Here is a 21,549-nt window from a genome sequence, read left to right on the forward strand (position 1 = left end):
GAGCAGCAGCCAGAGTTGAAGCACCAGTGAAGAGTCCACATCTCAATGGTTTCTCTAATACAGGAGTGTGCAAGCTTTGGCTTTCCAGATCTTTTGGACTACTATTCCCATGATCCCTTGGACAATGAAGGCTAGGGACGAGGAGAGTCGTAGTCCAAAACATCGGGAATACGAAAGGTTGCAGACGCCCCTTCTCTTGCACAAGATCAGTATTTTCATATGTTTAAGAATCATCAGTTCAATGACAAAAAAAACCGAGTTATTTGTAAAATACTATTGCCTAACAGCACAAGTGTGGCCAATGTGTTGGCCCAAACACCCACACAATCTCGGTCTGCATGCCGGCGCAAAGACAGTGCAAATTAGGTCTTGCACCTTAATAGCTAGAGCAAATGGCCGAACATTTTTGGCCTTAACCCCGCTTCCATGACAAAACGTGCCTCTTTTCGAAGTAACACCAGCACACGTTGGGAGTGCTCCAATCACCATGTCATCACGCCATCCATAAAGGTTGCCCCGGGTGTAAACTTGGGTGAACCTCAGTACATGTGCAGTTTGCACAGTAAGGATATCGCAAATCCATGCATGCGCGTGATGTGAGACACACATTTGACAATCACAGCACACCATTCTAAGCAATAACCCATTAATCAGCGGGTCAACAGCCTATAACACAGCCCCAGAACATTACCACTGCAATGCCAGTATGCGCCCATTTCCACCATGTTGGTGCATTTGTAATTTTACAACCATGATACTACCCAGTATGACTGCCATATGGTACCCCCCACATCTCCTGATCATACGGCCGCGTTTTGACATTCCCATTATATCTAATATGGCCAACTGCAAGCATCCCCTCCCCCATCCTCTGCCCCCAATATACTTGCAGGTTGCATTAGGCCAAATGCAACCCAGAGAGAACTTGTTTTACAGCTACTAGTAGCTACCAGTTCAACAATCCCAGCACTTCAGATTGACCAGCAGACACCAGTACATTCTCAATTTTATGGTTGCGGAATCGTTATAACCCAAATCTGATATTACACAACTACCACTTTCCATAAAGTGTGTCTGTGGTGCTTTATTCTTCCCACTTGATATACATTCAATATGCTCCCTGTAGCTTACTCTAACCCTACGCCCAGGGGCGTTGCTAGGGGGGGGGGGCTAATGGGGCTATAGCCCCTGATCTTTTGGTTCTAGCCCCGGATAGAATCTCAGGAGCTACAGCCAAAAGACTAGCTAGCCCCCAGTCCCAACATCAGCGTAGCCCCGGGTCTTTTCTAGACCTAGCAATTTACACGGCCCTTGTTGGAAATCCCAGTACACAGCCAATTTGCAGAATATCAGTGGACCGAGGCTGTGAACGCCAAATGAAACACGGTTTATTGCTACACAATTCCAATCTACTCCAATACATTTCCGCTGCACAATACCTATATGGTTCCGAAGTTACGCAGGTTTCACACTACACAATCCCTGGATAGGCCCAAGTTGAATTCCCAAAATTCAGGATGGCCAATCACAAGCTGTTCCCAGTTTGTACAATGCCAAGTGTGGGGGTATCAGGAAAGATCCCATTGAGATAGAGGGGCTCACGTTGCACGCACCATATTTGTGACTGAGGGTGCTGCGAAGTTGTTGCAATTTTATATGCGCAAAATGTGTTTAAGTTGATACATTTTAGTTGCACAGGCGCAGCAAGATGTAACAAATCAATCGCATATTAATACAATCTAGATATGGTGTGCTACAAAGTGCCTAGAAGATGGGCAATGGGGAGTTTCTATATACCAACATAATTGTAACCGACTGCAATATAAAAATCACATAGATTCAAACTATCACATAACTGATGAAGTGGACCAATACCAATTTGACCCATATAATCTTATACCATTCACTCGAATTGCCTATTCCCGACATAGGACACCAGCTCACAATCTATTAACTACATTTCTCATAATACCTGGAGCGTAATGGATATGACCGCATCACGTCCTTTAGAACTTGCAACATTGCTTAGCAACGATTGATTACCATCACCGAGCAACAAACAACGCTCACACAGACATTTGGCAGCGTTCCACTGTACACTGCCGCACGCCCTCATCACACAATGTAAGCTTCTACAGGTGATTAAAACTTGACACAACTGGTTAAAAAGGTACTAGCGTTATTCCCAGATTTTGACGACGTACCAGATACGACGTGCCAACAACAGTGTGCCAACAACAGTAAGTGTAAACAGAAGCTACAGCAATGTGTAAGTAGTATTTCACTTAACGTTTTCTTTATGCCCATAAGTCCACTAAAAGATACGAATACTCCCCACAGGCGAAACGATATAGATTGAATCCCGCTTAATCATGACGCAATGAGATTACACACCTTGGAAACAACAATTACGAAATTTGCACTACACGCTCGACCTAAGAGGCGTAATAAGGTAAATTATTTTAATTTTACCTGACTTGAAATTAGACAACGCAAGCATAATTAAGATTCAGAATTATCTGACATGTCATTCACAGGTGACTTACATATTAGTGCCTTCCCACTGCACTAGGCATTCCGACGACTTCCGTTCCACATCACGTGAAACGATGAGGTGAAGTATTGCTAAAAATCATGAAGTATAATAAGGAACCTGACATTTTCCTTTCATATTTGTTTATAGAGTGAAATTGAAGAAGAGTTGATTTCCATCTCCTGAAGAAGAGAATATTGCGAAACACGTAGACCTCAAATTACATTATTTGTATTTTTTATTATGTTATTCTCATGATGTTTCATGATGTGTTGTACTTAAGGAAAATATTTATATGAGTTTTAAATAAAATACTGACAGGATTCAGTATCTTTATAAAAAGTTGCCCATGAACTATGCATCCTAAACGTTCAGACTGAACTTCCTTCAGCAGAATAGGTGTGCATGGGACGGGAGTGTCCACAAGTTTTGAAAACCTAAATATGTATGTTACTTTTGAGTGTCACTGGTTATGCCAGAGTCACTTATTTCTCCTGTGCAGCCTAAATCGATTTAAATTCTTCCCTCCTGGAAAGCACTACAGTTAATCGCTCTAATTAGTAATATTACCTAGAATTAGGCGTGCTGGCCATATCCCCAATAAGGGTTTCATACTGCGCATGAAGAGGACTCATCACAGAAAACCAACTGTGAAGAAGACACGGTAGTAAGTAAACATGCACACACCAATATATAGGGAATTTACAAATAAAAATATAGTGGCCTCTATAAAGTGGTTAAACATCTGTTTGGAAGGTGAATTTTAGTGTCTAGGAAAAACTTGTTTTTACAGGGTTGGTGGCCGAAGGAGAGGTAATGATTAGCTACGACATTGAGCAGATGACCAGCAACCAGCCAGGGTTTTAGTGCATGGGAGCTCATCATTAGTGTTCAGGGGGATACATCCATTTGCTTTTGACCAATCAACTTGGGGTGAAGTGACGCTCGAGGCCAGCATGAAACATACTTCCTGGGTTTCGATTTATTTCTCATGGTGTGACCAGAGGCCATGCCTGTTGATTTGGTAGTCGTATTAGTGTTTTCCGGAGACACCAGCAAGACAGAGTGTGTGAGATGGTTATTGCCAGTTTAAAGGGAACCGGTTTATTCTGCCTCTTGTGTTGTTTGAAGTTCTTGTGCAAACCACATACTATTGGGTTAGGAGGTCTCAGGCCAGTTGGGACTTCTGTATGTGAATGTGTAACTCTGATGATGTCACAACCTACCAACAACAAGAGGGTGCGTTGTACACATTAACTGAAAATGCCAGTTAAGATCATCATGACCAATGAGAATAGGGAATTGGAGAAAGATTGGATTTCTTTCATAGAGGTCTTAACCAGTCACATGTGGGGGGGGGGTTGTAATAAAATATATGGGAGTGTTTTAACTGTTGCAAAAATGTACATAATGTGTCACTTGTGTGGTTCAGAGAGACCAACTGTACAGCATCATCTAGCCCCTTCCCAGAGGATTGTACAATAAACGTGCTTTACGTATAAACATGCACTCACTATATAAGTGGTGGTCCTGCTTTGGGTTAAGGTGATTAAATGGCCCATTACTCACCAGTATTATCCAGGTTAGACCCAACAGCATATTTCAGGGTCACTAGCAGATAGACCAGCTTCAATATCCCAGTATACATCCAATTTTCAAAGTATTTTATGAATGTGGGTTTTATATAGCGCACGTGAGGAAGTAAACTGCTGTTCAACATATGGGGGGGATGGGAGGGGTTTACAATGTGTGGTATGCAATGTGCAAATTGAAGGGGAGGGTTGGTATGTGATGCAGGGAATCTAGGTATTAACAGAACAAAATAATTATTTCTGAAATGCAAAAGCACATTTGGTCCAGATTGCCACCAGCGTGGTGTTCTAGTAAGCAGAGGTGCAACAGGAGAAAGGCCGGTTTCTGCTTTTTTCCTTGCATGACAGTTACGTCTTAAGCCTAGTGATGGATCCTGCCTGTGTGTGATCTGTACTCTGACTGGGAGGGGAAACCACTGTTGCTCAACAAGGGTGAAATGTGGTCTAAATGACTACTACAATACAATTTAAGATGGAGCAGAAATGGGAAATTTCAGACCGTTGTGGAGGACAGAGGGTGCAACCATCTAAAACGTTAATCCTGTAGGAGACGTGAGCCAGGCATAATTTCAATCATAATCTGACATGCTCTGGAGCTGTAATCCTGTATATTGTGTAGCAACCCATCTCCATCTGCCATATACCCCTGGCATTGAAATGTATGTACAGCTGCAGACAAGATGAGTCATACATTATCTTCCCCTTACCACTGTAGAATACACTGTCAGGCGGCTTTCTGATGTCAGACAGAATCACATTGCTGTCCCCAAATTGTTTCCTGAAATACAAGCCACAAAGGACAGTTAGAGGAACATGAACTGGTCACATGGTAGTACACTCAGCCCAGCTAGTTACACTTTCAGGACATCCACACCAAAAGTAGCAAAATCTTAACCAATAAGCAGAGACCAATGCAAAATAATATTTACTATATTGAACCAGGTTAGCCTGAGGCAAATTAAAATATACAATGAAAACCACGAGGAAAAAGAAAAATGCAAATACCAACCCTCCAAAAACAATATCAGCAAGACATAAAATAAGCAGTGTCGCACAGCAATTTGCGATGCAATTCTACTCGTGAGACAAATCTAGCTATTTAAATCACCCTGCCCTGTTATAAAGTGCAGCTCGCCTCAGCTATCCACCCTCATTTCTCCATTGAGGGAGAACAGCAATACTCTTCTCCAGCTCTCTAATAAGTGCCAAAAACCTGTGTGGGAATGCTAGCCAAGAAAGGTTATTCCTTTTTCAAATAATTGTAAATCTGAAATAAGTGGTTGGGGGGGGGGGGGGTTAATCTTTGATTAAGCAAACTATATCCAGTTTGGCAAAGACCAGTAGGCATTAAGCAGTCCTGCAGCTCCATTCATTATATATAAAATAAAAAAATAAAAAAATGTATAATTACACTATCGCTGCTGTAAAACACTGCATTGTCTCCATGTTGTTCAGTAATATTTAGGTTAGTGGATCTAAATCTCAGTGTCAGCTATATTGGATTACGGAAGATGCACCATATTTATGAGAGATTACTTTTGAAAATGTACATGCTCACATGGGCAAATGCTTTTGATGGTAACCCTAGTATGGTGACCTGCTGATATCTGCACTAGTCTCACAATGCCTAACCCTAGTATGGTGACCTGCTGATATCTGTGCACTAGTCTCACAATGCCTATCCCTAATCCTACACACAAATAAAAGGACAAAGTATGCACCTCAACCTATAGTAACAAAAGACGACCTCAACAGTAATGGACCTCTACCCAAAATGCACTGTTTTATTGTACATATCCCACACATATATACTACTGTATTAAAACACTAAAATGAATACATCCGCAGTAATACAAACATGCAAACACAAGTCAATGGCGGAGAAGATCACTGTATCTCAATCAGAAATGAATTAGTCACTTCAATGTGTAAATAGTGATCAGACCATCAGTAAAGATGAAGACAATTGAAAATCATTTTAGTAGTTAATACAGTATGTGTGATATGTACAATAAAACAGTGCATTTTGGTTAGAGGTCCATTACTATTGAGGTCTATTGTCACTATAGGTTGAGGCACCTCCTTAATATCTGTGCAACATTGCTCAACCTGTGAGCTGATCCCAAACTCCTGGTCATCCTGTCTTTTCTACCCTGTTGCTTTATATTTAACAGCTACCCTAAAAGTGAGATGGCCACAAACAATATTTTAATTGGTTGGGCCAGTTATCTGCCTACTATGGCAACCGCTCTGCTTAGTCTCTTGCTTTCCATTCTGTAACATAATGAATTTACAAGGCTAACTAAACTAGTGATCAATAGTATGTATTCATATTGTCTGCGACGCCATAGACAGTAGTTAGCCTCCAGAGGTAGCTCTGCTCTATGATTAGGATTGCATTAAGACCTGCAGAACAGACTTGACCAATCCGGAGGCCAGGAATGCAAGCAGAATCTGCAAGTAGCTGCCAACATTTAATAAAGGCCAGCTGTGCCGCTGCCCAGTCTTTGCCATCCAATTATTGTGGGTGGTGCACCGAAAAATGAAATTCAATAAGCAGAGGTAGTACTAACATGGAGAGAGTAGGGACAATGCTTGCTAAAAGACTGAAGGCAGTCCAGCATGAAGGCGGGGACAAACTAATTTGAGATGCTACGGGTAACTCGTACGTAATACTGAGGGGATTCTCCACAAGCACATGGAATTTTATAGGGAACTTTACCAGGGACGGGGGAAGGGAGGGTGACACTTCAGACCCCCCCCCCCCACACAGAATATGCAAATGCAATGGTACTCCCAAAACTGTCAGCTGCGATGGATCCCCCTAGATGCTGAGTTTAGGGTCAAAAGAGGTTAAAATGGCTAGCCATCTTACACTTTAAGACACCAGGGGAAGATGGGTTCACATCAGCTTTCTCCAAGTTTTCCACCTGGCGACCCCATCCAACTAAGGTATTCAATGCCATCAAGACCAATGGCAAAAGTCCCAACTTTCTTGAATTCTACAGCTATACCCAAAGAAAGGAAAAGACCCAACTCTCTACTGCCTGGAGGTCCATATCAGTACCTTTACGAGGGCCCTTAAGTCGTATCCAGAGGTCACTCTCCCAAAGCTGGTCCACCCGGACCAGGCAGGCTTTGTGCGAGATCAATTAGAAGACACTGGACCTCTTGGCATCCCAGGGGACCAACGCAGAGGGGGCATATGTACTTTCCCTTGAATCAGAGAAAGCCTTCAACCACATCAACTGAACATTCATGAAGGCAGTGCTCCAGAATGGAGGAACTGTACTCCTTGCCCAGGTGTTGGTTAATGGGTTAGCATCTGAGGCATTCCAGTTCTCGCAGGGTACCTGGGAGGGATGGCCTCTGTCACCCACTCTTACAGGCTCTGGTGATAGAGTTATGGGCCCACAGTTTTAGGATGGATGAGAGTATCATGGTCCAGGGAAAGCTGTTTGTGCTTTTTGGGGATTTACACCTAGCTCCATGTAACTGATCCAAGGAAGACTGTATGGCACATCCTGTTGTAACGCCAAACCTACGGCGTATTATCAGGGTTTAAAATAAAATCAATGAGCAAATCTCTACTCTTCATGACGGGTTCTACTCTTCATGACTAGTGCAGTGGATCAGGAGAATCACCACAGTCCCATTTGTGTTGTTGGACAAGGGGTCTAAGTGAGGAATCTGAAGCGGCTTTTTGAGGCAAATTACCTGCCATTATCGTATAGGATTTGTCACGATCGACAGAGGTGGGATAAATCCCATTATGGCTGGCTCAGCTAAATTTACGAAAATGGCCCTACTTCCAAGGTTCCTTTCCCTATTCCAGATGACCCTGCGTAGGCCCAGAGGACTTCCCTAGGTAGGTAAGGAGGACCCAGTTGAGATTCTTATGGAAAAGGGGGCACCCCGGAAATGTATACAACACCCTCACACTACCTACGGATAAGAGTGGGGTAGGCTACCCTGATTCACCGACTCATTCAGCCCAGTTGAGGGTACTGGTAGACCATCTCGACCCACATACCTTATAACAGTGGGTAGCATTGGAGAATGCAGCTCTCTGCGGTCTCACTGGTAGTATGACTGTGGGTCCCAAAAGTGAGAAATACCCTATAGGAATCACAAACATACAGTTTTGGCAGTGCTGTGGAGTATGTGGCCGAGTCTGGCGAGATGTATTTGGGCATCACCATTACGTGATTAATATAAAAATGATCAGTGTTTCAGAAATTGTACAAGATGGGGGTACAAAAAAAAAGCAGGACAATATTTGACATGTGAGCAGTTGGAGCAATACCTCTAAATAGGGACATGGCCAATCTTCAGATACATCCTGAAAAGGGCACTCACTGACTGGGGTTCCAAGCGAATGCACAGGTATTCCCACCAGACTACACACTAATCACTCCACAACAACCCCTCCACCCCCAGGCTTCACAAGACACTTTGCCAACAGCCTATGAAACTCACTAGCAGCCATTCTAGTTAACCACCCGGCACTCACCCTACTAGGAGACCAACATCTGGTTCGACCTCCCCAACTCCATGACTCTACCCCCTGGTCGACAGCCTAGAGGCACTCAACCTCACCCAGCATATCAGAGGACACCCACGCATAACGCAGTCACACCCTAGATGCCATTTTCAGCTCTTCTGACCACCCCCTCCAATCGCTCATCTGGACAGACCACTCTGCAATACCTTTCTTTCTCCCCCTTACCCTGCCACCATTCCCCCCCCCAGCCATCCTCTACATCTCAGTTCAAATATTAGAGCAAGGTGCTACAAAGCACCCTCCCCTCACTCCCAACCACAGCTAAGCCCTTACCCATAGAGCTCTTCTACTCCTGGCTAAATGGCTCCTAACACCCCACAAGTCCACTACCTTATGCGAAGGACCTACCCTCATATGGTTCATCCCACACCTGAAGACTTAAAGACCCATTACCGCTGCCTTGAACGCAAATGGCAAACTTCAATACCCCCACAAAGCAAATCAAAATAAAAGAATCCTGAACTGCCATAGTGGCAGCAGAGAGCTCCACAGGACATCGCAGAATTCCTGAACCCGCCCTGCACCACAGCCAGCCCAGACTGCATTCTCACAAACGCTCTGGAACACCCCGTCCAAACACTTCCACCAAACAGCCCTAGACCGGACTGCCAGCCTCAACACAAAACTCTCCATACTGTCCACCTTCTCTATACCTGCTCTGCCAGATCAAATCAACTCCTCTTCCCCCCCCCCTCAACTCCCCTGCAGAGGAGCAGCTGCATGCCTCTGCCGGAAATACCACCCCCCTGCCTCCTATATGTTGAAAGTCAGAGACTGCACCCTGTTTGACACCAGCCATCAGCTGAGAAAACCCTATCAAATGTATCCCCGAAGAGACAATCTGAGGAAGGAACTCCATGAAGGAATATGCAAAAGAATTAAAGAAGCCAGTGACGTCACAAGAGATGAGCGTGACTGAACTATCTGAAGAGAATGTATGGATCTGGCAGAAACTCATGACGAAGTTAAGAATAGAGTAAACTTTAATATGCATAAAGGAAGGAAGTGCTATAGAAATGCGACCATTGTACAGACAGAGGTGATCATAGAAGCTGGCTATACGTAGTTACTAGACAGTAGGCGAAGCCGCCATTGTATAGAAGCTGGCCATCTGAGTCATAGGTTTTAGTAAACTGAAACCCATGAAGAATAAATAAGGCAGAGAATTCTGTCGCAGCATGAATAAGCTGAAATCCTGGAAGAGCCTATCTGGCTTGTAGCCAAGGTCGGTTATCTATTCTCAAAAGCAATAAACGTTAGGATGATTCATCCTTATCGATGTGCAAAGAAAGAACGGCAGGTTGTATTCATTTAAATACTGCAGAATAGACCAGAATCATGGTCACGTGAGCGGTGGATGGAAATATAGTGGAGTGCAAGAACAATTATAGTGAAAGTCTGTACTCTCATATATTCCCAGACACAAGGGTACTGCAACTAAAGTTCAAAGACAATTGGCAGGACAGAAGACACAAGATATGTTGGGCTAATTGGGTGGGGAGATCAAGTCCACCTCCTGGCACCAGGGGTATGAGCGTACGTGCTGCTAGTAAACCGAATGTTCCAGACATGGCATGAGCATGCCAACCAATTGTAGAGGGCCATATAATGAAGGGCCTTCTAGTTTGAGAACCAATTAGGTACTGTGTTTCTAATAACTTTTGAAAATGACTTGCACTGGGGGGGGGGCGAGGCACGAGTTGTCCACCTGACTGTAGAGACCCAGCATCCACCCGATCCCTACATTTTCCCCTTGAGCCAACCACAATCCTCGTAGGTTTTTCCTTATTTGCCACGTACTATGACATCACATATGAGTTATTACTATAAAAGTATTGATTAAATGCTCTGTGCGACATCCGTAGCTGTCTGTGGTTAACTCCCTGTTTTAGACAATTGATAAACAGCAAAAAGGACTTTGCCTTCTTCCTGGGTTGGACAGATTATTGGTGTACAGAGTTATTCCGTTTCCCAACCACCTGCATGACACGCTACCTAATAAGGACCCCAAGCTCACTGACCTGGACTGTGGTCCACCAAGGGCACTCAACCCACAGCACCTTGGAATCATACCATTGGTAAAAAAGCGCTATACAAATGCTCAATGACATCTCCAAGGATGGTAGCAAGGAGTTGATCTATGCTGCTGGCAGAGCCGCTGGTGAGTGGCGGGTAGGGATCTCTTTATTGATGACAGATTCACTGTGGTCTTGCATGTGACAGAAGGTATCACTTCATTGCAATGTAGGTGGCAGGCATACCTTACAGATGGCATCAACCACCAGACAAGCTAGCCAGGATGCATCAGGGGGTGAGCTCAAACTGGTGGAAGTGTGGACAAAGGAAAGCTGATTTTTGGTATATGTGGCGGAAATGGGAGGTGATGAAGCATCCGGGAAAAAGGTCATAAACTGGATAGGAGTTGGATGGGATACACAGAGTTCTCACCACTGTAATCTGGTTTTGGGGCAGAGGAAGGGTAACAGGGTTGTTGTTCCAATCATCTGTCCCATACACTGCTGATAGCAGCAAGAGGTTGTGTGGAACAATGTTGGCCAAGTCCACGGCCCATCTAATAGAGAATGGATTAAAAAAATAGAATAGAGTATCTTACTAACCGAGTGAGAGATGTCTAGTGACTTCCCTTCCTGCACTTTCTGCTGGACTCTTGGATTTGTATCGATTCTCCAGAGTGGGAACCTTTCTCCACACATTCATTTACTGTGATTTTGGGAACCTGTTTTAATATATTGCTTCGAGTAATGCTTTACTCCATCTTTTCTGTGATCTACATTTCACTGAAGTAGCACACAGCAAAGTGTCTTATTTTCCCTTTGTTAACACGGTTACCAAGGTAGGGGGATACTTTATCATAACTATACTTTCTTTATGGGAAATGCTGAGAGGAACAAAGTTAGCCAGTCCAGAAATAAGGGTGTCAGTAGCAACATACCCTCACCCTTTCCGGAGTGGCAAACTACAACTCTGCTTTCCTGGGCCTGTGCGCCCCGCAGGACAGACCTGCCCAGCACAACAGCCCAGGAAAGCCAGAAGCAACAGTGCCAGTGCTCCAGAGTCCACATTCCCGTGTAGCCCTATGGGACTCCTAGGGAACTAGCAATTTCCACCACCTGATATCCTGGGTGGCTGGGACTTTTATTGACCTGGTGTGCATCAGTCCATCAACAACCCAACAGTAGCACCGGCAGGTTACCACCAGACTTATGTGGCCCACGGTCGCCCTTTTCTCACTTCTCCATTAACTTATGGTTACCGTGACAAGTCCCTCTTTTTAGGCTGGCGGCAGTGTGCCTTTTACATGACTCATCACAGGCTGTTTTCGCAGTAGGGGACACAAGGGTCACCATTGACTCAAAATGGTGGCTATACTTTTTTAAAGCCGGTCCATTGTTCTACAGAGGGCCTGAGAGAAACAAGTTCTGACAGGGCGGCTGGCTGCCCCCCAAAAGGTGCATGGGATAGAACGGTAGGCTCAGCCAGTGTTCCTGCATACATTTCGAGGTCCTGGAGCAGAAACCAAACAGTATGTAGAGGGTTATATGCACACCTTAGCCTGTTTTTTTTGTGGTGAAGTGCTATTTGAGTTGAAAAAAGTTTGTGATATTCAAGGATGCAAGGGAGAAAACTCGTTTTGATAATTGCTAAAAAAAAAAAAGGTGCAAAGTGTCTTCAATTGATGGACACTCCCATCCCCTGCACTCAAATCGGTCAATAGTTGTAATGTTTTATTAATCTGTGCAATCTATTACTCTTTAAAAATTATGACAGTAATGCAAATATTAATTTGATCTATATTTACAAATTCACATGTAGAAAAGTGTTTTAATAATACAAACATACTAGTGTATTCATAGTACAGTAAGCTCAGCGTGTTTCGGGAATAAACTATCCCTTCTTCAGGACCAAATTAGATTTCAATAAATCGAATTGATACGTTCAAACTTCAGCGTAATCTACAAGGTAAATGAAAACTTCAACATTCGGTATCTGGCTTCTTGTGATCATGTTGCGCCAATTGCATTAAATCCTGTATCTTGAGCTGTTCAAACAATCTCAGTGACACCTTCTCATATGCCTCCTCTTTCTGATCTTTAAGGATTCTGAATGTAAAAAATAAATCAGTGTTCGGGAATCTTCTGCTGGTATGGGAGGATAATATTGGTCCATAAAAAGTGGCTACAAATCACACTTCAAGAATAGAGTGAGTGAGTAAGTGTGCAGAAGCAAGGATTTGAATAATTAATTCAATAGGAGGTTTTTAAGTATGATCTTTTGTGAAAGTCTAGGGGGGGCAGATAGAATCCTATGCTTCATCTTTTTTGCTGCCCTTTTTCTTTATATGTATGCAATTGAATATGTACGTTGGGCGTTAATGGTTTGTACCGAATAACATTGACAAGAGTTCTGTGTACCTGCCTACAGCCAATCCCCTCCCCGCCTCCCAACGCCCAGACCAAGCCTGGCCGCTCAGCCATTCCACCAAACCACAGACAGCAACTTGTGTTAAACTCCTAACACGCAATATACGGTACAGTGCCCTGTGCAACACCGACAGCACCCAACTGCACAAAGCCACACACTGTTAGCGTTTTTTGTCCATCCATTCATGTAGCTAACTTTCAGACACACACCTCACTAATGCTTTACTTCAGATGTAAATAAAATGCTGATGTGCAGCTCATTTTATGTCTTGGGTAGAAATAACTTATGCTGAGCTAAATTATCATTAAAACCTTGCTATTTAATTAACAAACTCTGCTAATCAATTTTTGCAAACTAATGTATGCCTTGCACCAGCATTCGCAAGCCAACATAAAGTTGGCCAGCCTAGTGCAGCTTTTAGGGCGAGATAACTTAATACCTAGCCACCTCGCTTCATGCCGGCCTCTGGAGGGGATCATCAAACTCCTCCAGAGTCATCGGGGGCCCAGGGTCGCTACAGAGAAAGAAAAACAGCCCAATGTATGGATGATGTTACCTTAGAAGCTTGGCAAGTCCGACTCCAAGCTGGCCAAGACCACCTGAAAGAAAAGATGCAAATCAAGGCATTAGATACATGTTAAGACATTGATGCCAGCTTGGAAAAATAAAGCCAACGAGGAAAGCCACACAATGTTCATGAAATATACAAGTAAGTGGCCCTGAAGAAATCCCCTGTCCCCCACTTACCCAAGACCAAAACCTCCAAAGCTGCAACGTTAACTGCCCAATGAGTGCAGGGACTAAAATGTGTCGACGGGTCAGATTTCTGGAGATACGGGAATTGGATATTCCGCACGCAAGCCCAAGGAAATTTATTTTCGACCAGTTGACAGTGGTTAAGGGTGCTTCTTTGGTAGATCTGCAACATTTGTTGTGTACACAACAGCTACTAAACTACACTTTCATTGTTGAGGTCTTGCTCAAGGAGGTCTCTCACAGTGGTAAAAGGTCATGTTGTACGCTACCAGCGTGCATAAAAAGTCTCGCCTACACAGTGTACCTACTCTTACTAGACAGAGGCTAGTGCATATTTTGATGGGAGTTGGAATGATAGATGGGTGATTGGAACAGTGGGTGGGGATTTGCACTTCCCACCAACTAAAAGGTAACGGCAATTAAAACCTCAGTTCCACAGCATTCTAGCAGCTTTTCTATATTTTAAAGCATTGAGGGATGACAAAATTGGGTATTTTTTCCTCAAGCATAAGCTGCTTATACTAGAAGTCAAGCGTGGGGCTGGAACTAAAGGGGAGTGGTAGGAGAATGCCAACCAGGGCCTCTGCGACATCGACGCCACAGGGACGTAGCGCAGGAAAGCCTGCATCAACGTGCTGGGTTTAGCACGTAACTTGGATGGGCCTTCTAGCAGGGACTAAGAAACCAGAGGCAGAGCACCCCCGCCTCCACGACCAAGTGTCACCTTAGCAGGCACCTTCAAAGGACATAGGAGGAGAAAACTTAGCATCATACAGATTTATAGAGATGCCTTGGAGCACTCTACACATAAATAAAGTACAAAATACTGCTGCTAGCCAGCAGATCTAGTGGTTTAAAGAAAATTGATGGGTGAACTACGGGGTCAACAGGAAAGTGGGCAATGAACATCCCACCTGTACATATTGGGCACTGCTGGACAGGATTGAGTGACTCACACCCCAAGAAGAGTTGTGAAGGGCCTTAGCGACCATTGGTTCACTGCATCATGAAATGCTTTTTTGAAGCGAACAGCACAAGTGGACAGAAGCCCCCTCACACGCCACCATCACTTGCTAGGAAACCGCCACATGCAACAGAGCGGCCACCTATTGTGGCTCGAAAATGCAGAGGTTCCCACTAACCTGTAATCAGCACCCGGGGGTGATCGGTCTCCGAGAAGGACACAGAATGGAAGCTGGCATCAGATGTAACCTGGCGCGGTGAAACTCCAATGAACCGGACTGGAACCACAGAGGTTTGGCACCCACAGCCCGATTTCTGCAGCACATGCTTGATGGCTTTAGTTAATGTCCGGACAACTGCCATGTTCGGTGCCCAAGGATCTGCAAACCCAAGCAAAGAGCAGTCAATCAACAGGTTGTGCAATGTTGGGGAGTGCAGAAGAGACTATATTGGAGACATTTGGATAGTGGGTGTCAACCATTACTTGAACAGACATGGTCTCGAATAAAATAGGCCTCCGTTGCTACTCCAATTACCCTCACACAGGGACAAGAAAGCAGAAGGAGACTATCCTTCAAAGTCTGAATGCAACCCATGCCACCCCCGCCCCCCCCCCCCCCTCTGAGATGGCACAGCGAAAAGGATTGCAGGCCTGGCCCAATAAATTGCTGTTAGAATCAATTGGTTTTTCCATCGATAACTTAGCACTGCAAAGGTCAGCCTAAATTTCACAGGTACACCCAGGTCAGGGTTATGATTTATAACGCGCTTAATAAGCGCAGACCCAGGGATCGACCTGTGTTGCTCTGCGTCGTCTTGCTTCCAAAGCGAGCACACTGCCTCAAGTCACGCTCTACAATTTGCAGATGTAGAAGCAGTGGGATCAGGGGCGCTCCTCCACAATGGTCGAAACAGCACCAACCTGCCCATTATGGAGGAGCCACAGCCAGTCCAGGGAAAGTGTGCCCAAGCACTCCTGGGCTGGGTGCAAGTTTCCCAGCTCTGGGCTATGCAAGGCTGGGGGCACGTTTGCCTGTACAGCCTTGGTATTGGCGCATTGGAGATTCAGCTATGGGAATTGCAGGTACAATCGTGCCTGTGGATGGGGGGGGGGGGGGGGTACTCCTTCACATTTAGGTCTCCCCGGGCCTTCTTTGGGAGACTCCCCCGCACATGGCAACAGGAACCTGGAAAATCTCTCCGCTTCCCGTTACTGCTGCACAGGAGCGAGAGTGTCTCTGTGGAAGGCCGGAGTAAGGAGAAAGTATTTTTTGTAATTAATTTGAGCACGTGAGTGAATGTGGAAGTGAAATGAGAGAATGTTAGTGGGGGGGGGGGGAAGTGTCCTGCGCCCCTCACAGTGAGGATGGAGAAATGCCAGGAAATGACAATGTTGCGTATTATTGCCATCAAGAGTAACGCTTGATCCCCATTTTGTTTTTGCGTGGAAACACTGGCCTATGTAGAAGAGCCCGTCTGGATATATTGGCAGAGAAAAATATATATCTATCCAGGCTGGCCTATGTTTGGAGCAGGGCGGGAAAAAAAATAAAAAATTTAAAAAAAAGTGTGGGGTGTGTGAAGGTTTATATCTGCAAGTGGGTGTATGGATGAAAGTGCATCTGGTGTGGGCGATTCATTGGAGAGCTTGTAAATACTCTGTGGGTGAATGTGGAATGCTGATGCGCGTTTATGAATGAAGGAGCGTTGATGAACGTGTGGATGGATGTGTGCGCGCCAGCTGGGCTGCAGGTTTTTTTCTTGGAAGGTTGGGAGGGCGAGAATTTGTGATGAAGCAATGAGTACTTGGTTATTGGCGACATGAATAGTTGTCATAAATGGACACACAAAGTTGACATGGCATTCGTTTTATTGGGCAACAAGGGGGAAAGGGGCATTGCAAATGCCCCAACTTGAGCAGACCCACCAATCTGGGCCAGTAGGTTTCTCACTGTGGCAGGGCATTTTAAGGGGAATCAAGGGCGAATGCAGCAGTTCCTAAGTACCACCGAGGGGGTCTCACTATTCTGCCTTCGCCATTGGTGGTCCCAGTCTGGAGGCATTTCTTTACTGGCATAGGGCATTTTGTACTAGTTACCCATGATGACCGTTCCCACATTGGTGGGAATCTTCAGTGGCATGGCAATCTTTACTGGGCACCAACGGTGAAGACACCACGAGTTATGGTACTGGCCCACATTGGTGGGTCCAGTCTGGACACATTTTCTTACTGCTTCATTGAATTTTTGGTACTTTTAAGGCCAACAGGAGCGTGCTCTTACATGGCAATACTGGTGCAGCCTCTATGGACGTGTATAGGCACAGGCATGAAAATTGTATGCAAAGGCATCATGAAAATGGCTTGGAAAATGCTCCTGTGCAATGTGGACGACTTTCATCTATTGGATGAGTAACCATACAAAACCATTGCAAATGGGCTTGGCTACCAATTTTTCACAGAAAGTGTGCTGAAAAATGCATGATTTTAACCCAACATTTTTTTAAAGTTCTCTCAGGTTTGGGTGAGCCCAGAACACCGAACACCTTTGCTTGGTTCTGGATCCCCTCGGTCGCTCCCACCCATTTAAGGGCAACATTTACACCCCTAAAATTAAGGGAACGGGCTAAACCGAGGCTGAAGGTGGACCAATACAATTGCCAGGGGCTATGGTTTTTCCAAATCTCCAGCCACACTATTCACCCTCTGCGTTGGGAGACACAAAGAAGTTGGTGTATACACACACTTGTTTGGGCCATTAGGTGGCGCTTGCACCACCCATAAGCCAAAACTATTGCATATACAGAACGACAAAAATGGCATTAGAAGGGACAGCTTGCAGGTGTTCTGGTCACCCATTGACTGACCATGGCCATGCTAATCTATATGGTCGTTATCACAGTTGCTGCTCCCTCAACACCCCGTCATGGGCACTCTAATCAAACCTTACCATCAAACTGTACGCCAAGTGCCTGCCAGTGTTTTTTTCTAAGCATTAATTCTGAGATTTGTTTGTAGCTGTGAACCTACCACTGTTGTAATAAAAACATTATAATAAAGTGGTCTTAACTAGGTCTGCCTTAAGCCTCTTCATGTACAACCACTAGGCGCGTCCTTAACTGAAGGTCTGCTAGAAGCAAGCATTGGCAAAGCTAACGTTTTTGGCTCTTCTGTGAGTATTAAGCATTGGCAAGACTCTGCTCTTGCATGCCCAGATACTGCCACCATGTGCCCAGATGCTGCCACCATGTGCTCAGATGCCCTCATTGGCCAGCCAATTCCATGTCTATGCAAGCTCGTATGGTTGTCATTGCCAATGCTTTCAACATATATCGCCCTTCTCTGGAGAGGTTGCGAGGGCCTCAAGAGGAATACTAGGGCCCCACAAGTGTTCGGATAGGACGAGCTTGAAGCAACACTAAGATTGCCACGTCGCCCGCCCCATGCACAACTACAAAGGGCAAAACAAAAACCCACAGAACCAGGACAAGACATGAAGAGCGCCCCCAGGACAGGCAAAGTGCGGCGAAAAGCAGGTACCATGGCGCCCAAGGGGACTAGTTTTACATGTTCAATGCAAACCGTGGCCTCCCTCCGGGAGAGAACTGGAACGAGCAGGCCCGCTCCCAGCAATGCACTGCAAGGTGTGTGCACGTGCTGCAGAGCAGACGGGCCGGGTCCGGCCTCAGCTGCTGCCGGGAGAGATCCTACGTCACCCCACCCGTGCTGGTAACGCAACGTCACTGTGCGCGCGCGCGCGCATGCTCGCCGGGGAAAGCAGCTTCATCTGCTCGGAGGCGCGCACGAGCAGAAACCTAGACCGCAGCTCGGAAAATTATAGTACGTCGCTCACCCTATGTCGCGTAGCTCCACGCATCTTTCAGACTGGTCAAAGATTGCTCTTCCAGTAGTGTCGGGTTTTTTATGTGCGCTTTTATCCTCGTCTTTCACTCGATTTTGGAGTGTTTTTCTGTATGGTTTTAATGTTGCCTACAATACCACTATGATCACAGGTGTGCTGTATACATCCCAGTAATTTACAATTGCTGCTCTTAGACGGACTCTAGCATACATACATACACGCAGAGGAAACGGCGGGTGGCGCCAACGCTTCAAAATAGTGAGGGGCTGGAACTCTGGCAAGAACTACCGCCCACGCCCCCAGCATGCTATGCTCTTGCCATTAGAGGGTGATCTCCAAGGAGAATGCGCGAACATTGTGAGGGCGAGACGGGGTTGCTGGCAGGGTCATCTCTATTGGAGATATGGAGCTTGTTTGGAGGGTGACGAGTCCAAAGCGTGTGGCAAATCTCCAAGGTATGCCCCCCCCTTCAACCACACCCAGTGTCCTGCTCCATCTAGCCCTCTGTGCCCACCCAACAACGATCTAGCTCTGCCCTTCACGAGGAGAACACTACTCCTTGCTAAAGTCTACAGCCCCTCCCTCCTCCTCCCCCCGCACACAGCTATTCTAGGGCACTTCCACCAAATCGGCAATCCGCTACAAAGCTTCCTGCACACATTGAGTTCCCCTCCTCGTTGAGGGGGAACAAAAGCTGCCAGGTGGCCAGGCTATCTGGGAAAGCTGTCACTACGAACAGTTTTTCAATACCACCCCCGTTAGTAATATAGGCTCACAAATCAGTTGTGTTAGCAAGACTGAACAAAACAGTGTAAGGAAAGTCAATTATGTTCACCTGCTTGTAGTCATTGCTCCGCATAGCATGACGCTTTACACACCCGCCCCCCTAATCACCAACCATTTCCACCTCTTAAGAGACATGCAAAAAGACAGTGGCCACACCCCATTGCTCTGCCACAGTTGTACCTGCAGCAATTCCAGCCACGCACGCTAAACCGGAGCAGAGCTCGTAAGTCCTCTCTGCAATGGGACTGGGCATCACTGCGGTGCAGTGTTGTGTGGCTGCTTGTGAGGGGGAGAGGGGGTGGTTTTAGGCCCCAAGCAGGTCATTTCTAAAAAGGTACATTAGCAAGATCCCTGCTATGCATAGGTGCATTACCTGCGCACAGTACTCCAGAGGAAGAGAAAGTGACTGATTACTTAATTTTGGAATTAACAACATCATACCCTTTAGATCCGACCCACTTCGATCACTGTATGCGCAGCAACCTCTGCTGCTTTGTAAGAGTCCTGGATTGCGCTTCGGTGAAGTTGCACACGGACTGGGTCTTGGTGGCGCACCTGCAAGCAGTGATGTGGCTTGGCCATATGATACTGATGACTGAGGGCTGGGATGTGCGAGGAGGCAGGCCCGTCTGAAGCTTTGTGGGGCACATTTCAACATGGCAGCTCCTGCGTGCAAACGCCCGTCTCTGGAAATCGGACCTGGCTATCAGGTTACATGGCACACGCTCGGCCGCACTCAAACACCAAGCGCTACACAGAAGACAAGGCTAAGCGCTACATATAAAGGTGACCGAGAAAGCCCAACCGATGTCAATGGCTACGCAACAGCTTGTGAGGCGGATAATTAATTACACAGCAGGCGTTTTTTCCACTCCACTTAAGTTCCGACACCTCCACCCCCTAGGGCGGACCCCCAGTGGGAGTGACGGTACTGAATACGCGCAGCCACCCTCACATCAATTCGCGGGACTTGAAAGCCACCTCGCCATGGTGCCTGGGCTTAGGACATGGGCAATTGTTACGGGACTGGCGTCCTTCGCTCAATACATCAAAAGAGCACTTGCTTCGCCACCTCTTTGCCCCCCCCCCCCGGCCACGCTGCAGCAAAGCCAGTTGTAATGGACTCTGCAACGGAGAGGAGAGCAGGACACAGCAAAGCCAGGAGCTTCGCAAAATGCAGACCCGGTTGATGCGTAAAAACCGCATTTTGGCTGAGCGCTCAATGGCTCGGGGAGCTCTCATTCCAGGGGCGTCTCTACAGCCTGCCGGTCGAAGGTTCGAGGCGCCCCTTATTCCTCACCACGACAAGCCAAAAAAGCTGGAGGAAATCGACTCAAGCGTCACCGGGCTACCCTTATCAGCGATGTATTCGTGCGTAACGCCAGACCCTTCTAAGGTCTGGACCAGAAACGCAGCCAATGTTACACGGCAACGTTTAATTGCCAGGGCGAGCCTGTTGCCCCCCGGCACCTGTCCCAGGCGAAACCATTCCAGCTTCAGACAACCCTCTCCACGTGCACTGAACTCGCGGGGACTCTCGCCATCATGTACCACGCATCACATGACTTCTTCACAGTATCCCCCGCCCCCTCCCTCTCCCCTCGTGTGCCTTCGTCCCTTGTCAAAAAAGCCATCAAACCACATGTGCCTACAATAATCAAACTAACGGTGGCTCAATTTAGAAAGCCATGGCGCAAGCAAAAGAGGCAGCCTCTTACCTCGTCTTTGGCGGCGCAGGGGCTCTTTCTAGGATTCAATCTGGCCGAGAAGGCGTGCCCAGCCTTTTATAGGGCACAGCCTCCCGGCCCAGCCAATCAGCAGCCAGGGCGTAGGGGGCGTCGGCCCCCTCCGTCAGCACAGGGGCATTGGCCATGACGCCGCTGCCAACACGTGCTGATTTAATCCGGTGCCTGAGTGCGCGAGTCGAGGACCGAGGTTTACTTCAGTGGAATGTTGCCCAGTCACTAGATCGTCAGTAGCCCTCACGATGGCCCCATCGGAGGGTGATGTCAGCTGCTCAGACGATGAGGGCGAGAGCGTGTGGTGCATGTT

At 46.3% G+C, this 21,549-nt stretch overlaps 1 protein-coding gene across 1 annotated transcript in view; it reads right to left on the reverse strand.

The window, feature by feature from the left end:
- Nucleotides 1-21,292, reverse strand: part of LOC138453150 (L-threonine 3-dehydrogenase, mitochondrial-like) — a 43,803-nt gene extending 22,511 nt beyond the window's left edge. Inside the window, exons 1-4 of the mRNA XM_069605729.1 lie at nt 21,216-21,292; nt 15,031-15,231; nt 13,689-13,731; nt 4,833-4,903 (exon numbers count right to left, since the gene is read on the reverse strand). Of these exons, the coding sequence (XP_069461830.1) occupies nt 4,833-4,903; nt 13,689-13,731; nt 15,031-15,214 (298 nt within the window). The 5' untranslated portion in view covers nt 15,215-15,231; nt 21,216-21,292. The remainder of the gene's footprint in view (nt 1-4,832; nt 4,904-13,688; nt 13,732-15,030; nt 15,232-21,215) is intronic.
- Between the last annotated feature and the right edge of the window lie 257 nt (nt 21,293-21,549).

This window comes from Ambystoma mexicanum, chromosome 4p (assembly GCF_040938575.1).
Source record: "Ambystoma mexicanum isolate Mex_15411 chromosome 4p, UKY_AmexF1_1, whole genome shotgun sequence".
NCBI classification, from domain to species: Eukaryota; Metazoa; Chordata; class Amphibia; order Caudata; family Ambystomatidae; genus Ambystoma; species Ambystoma mexicanum.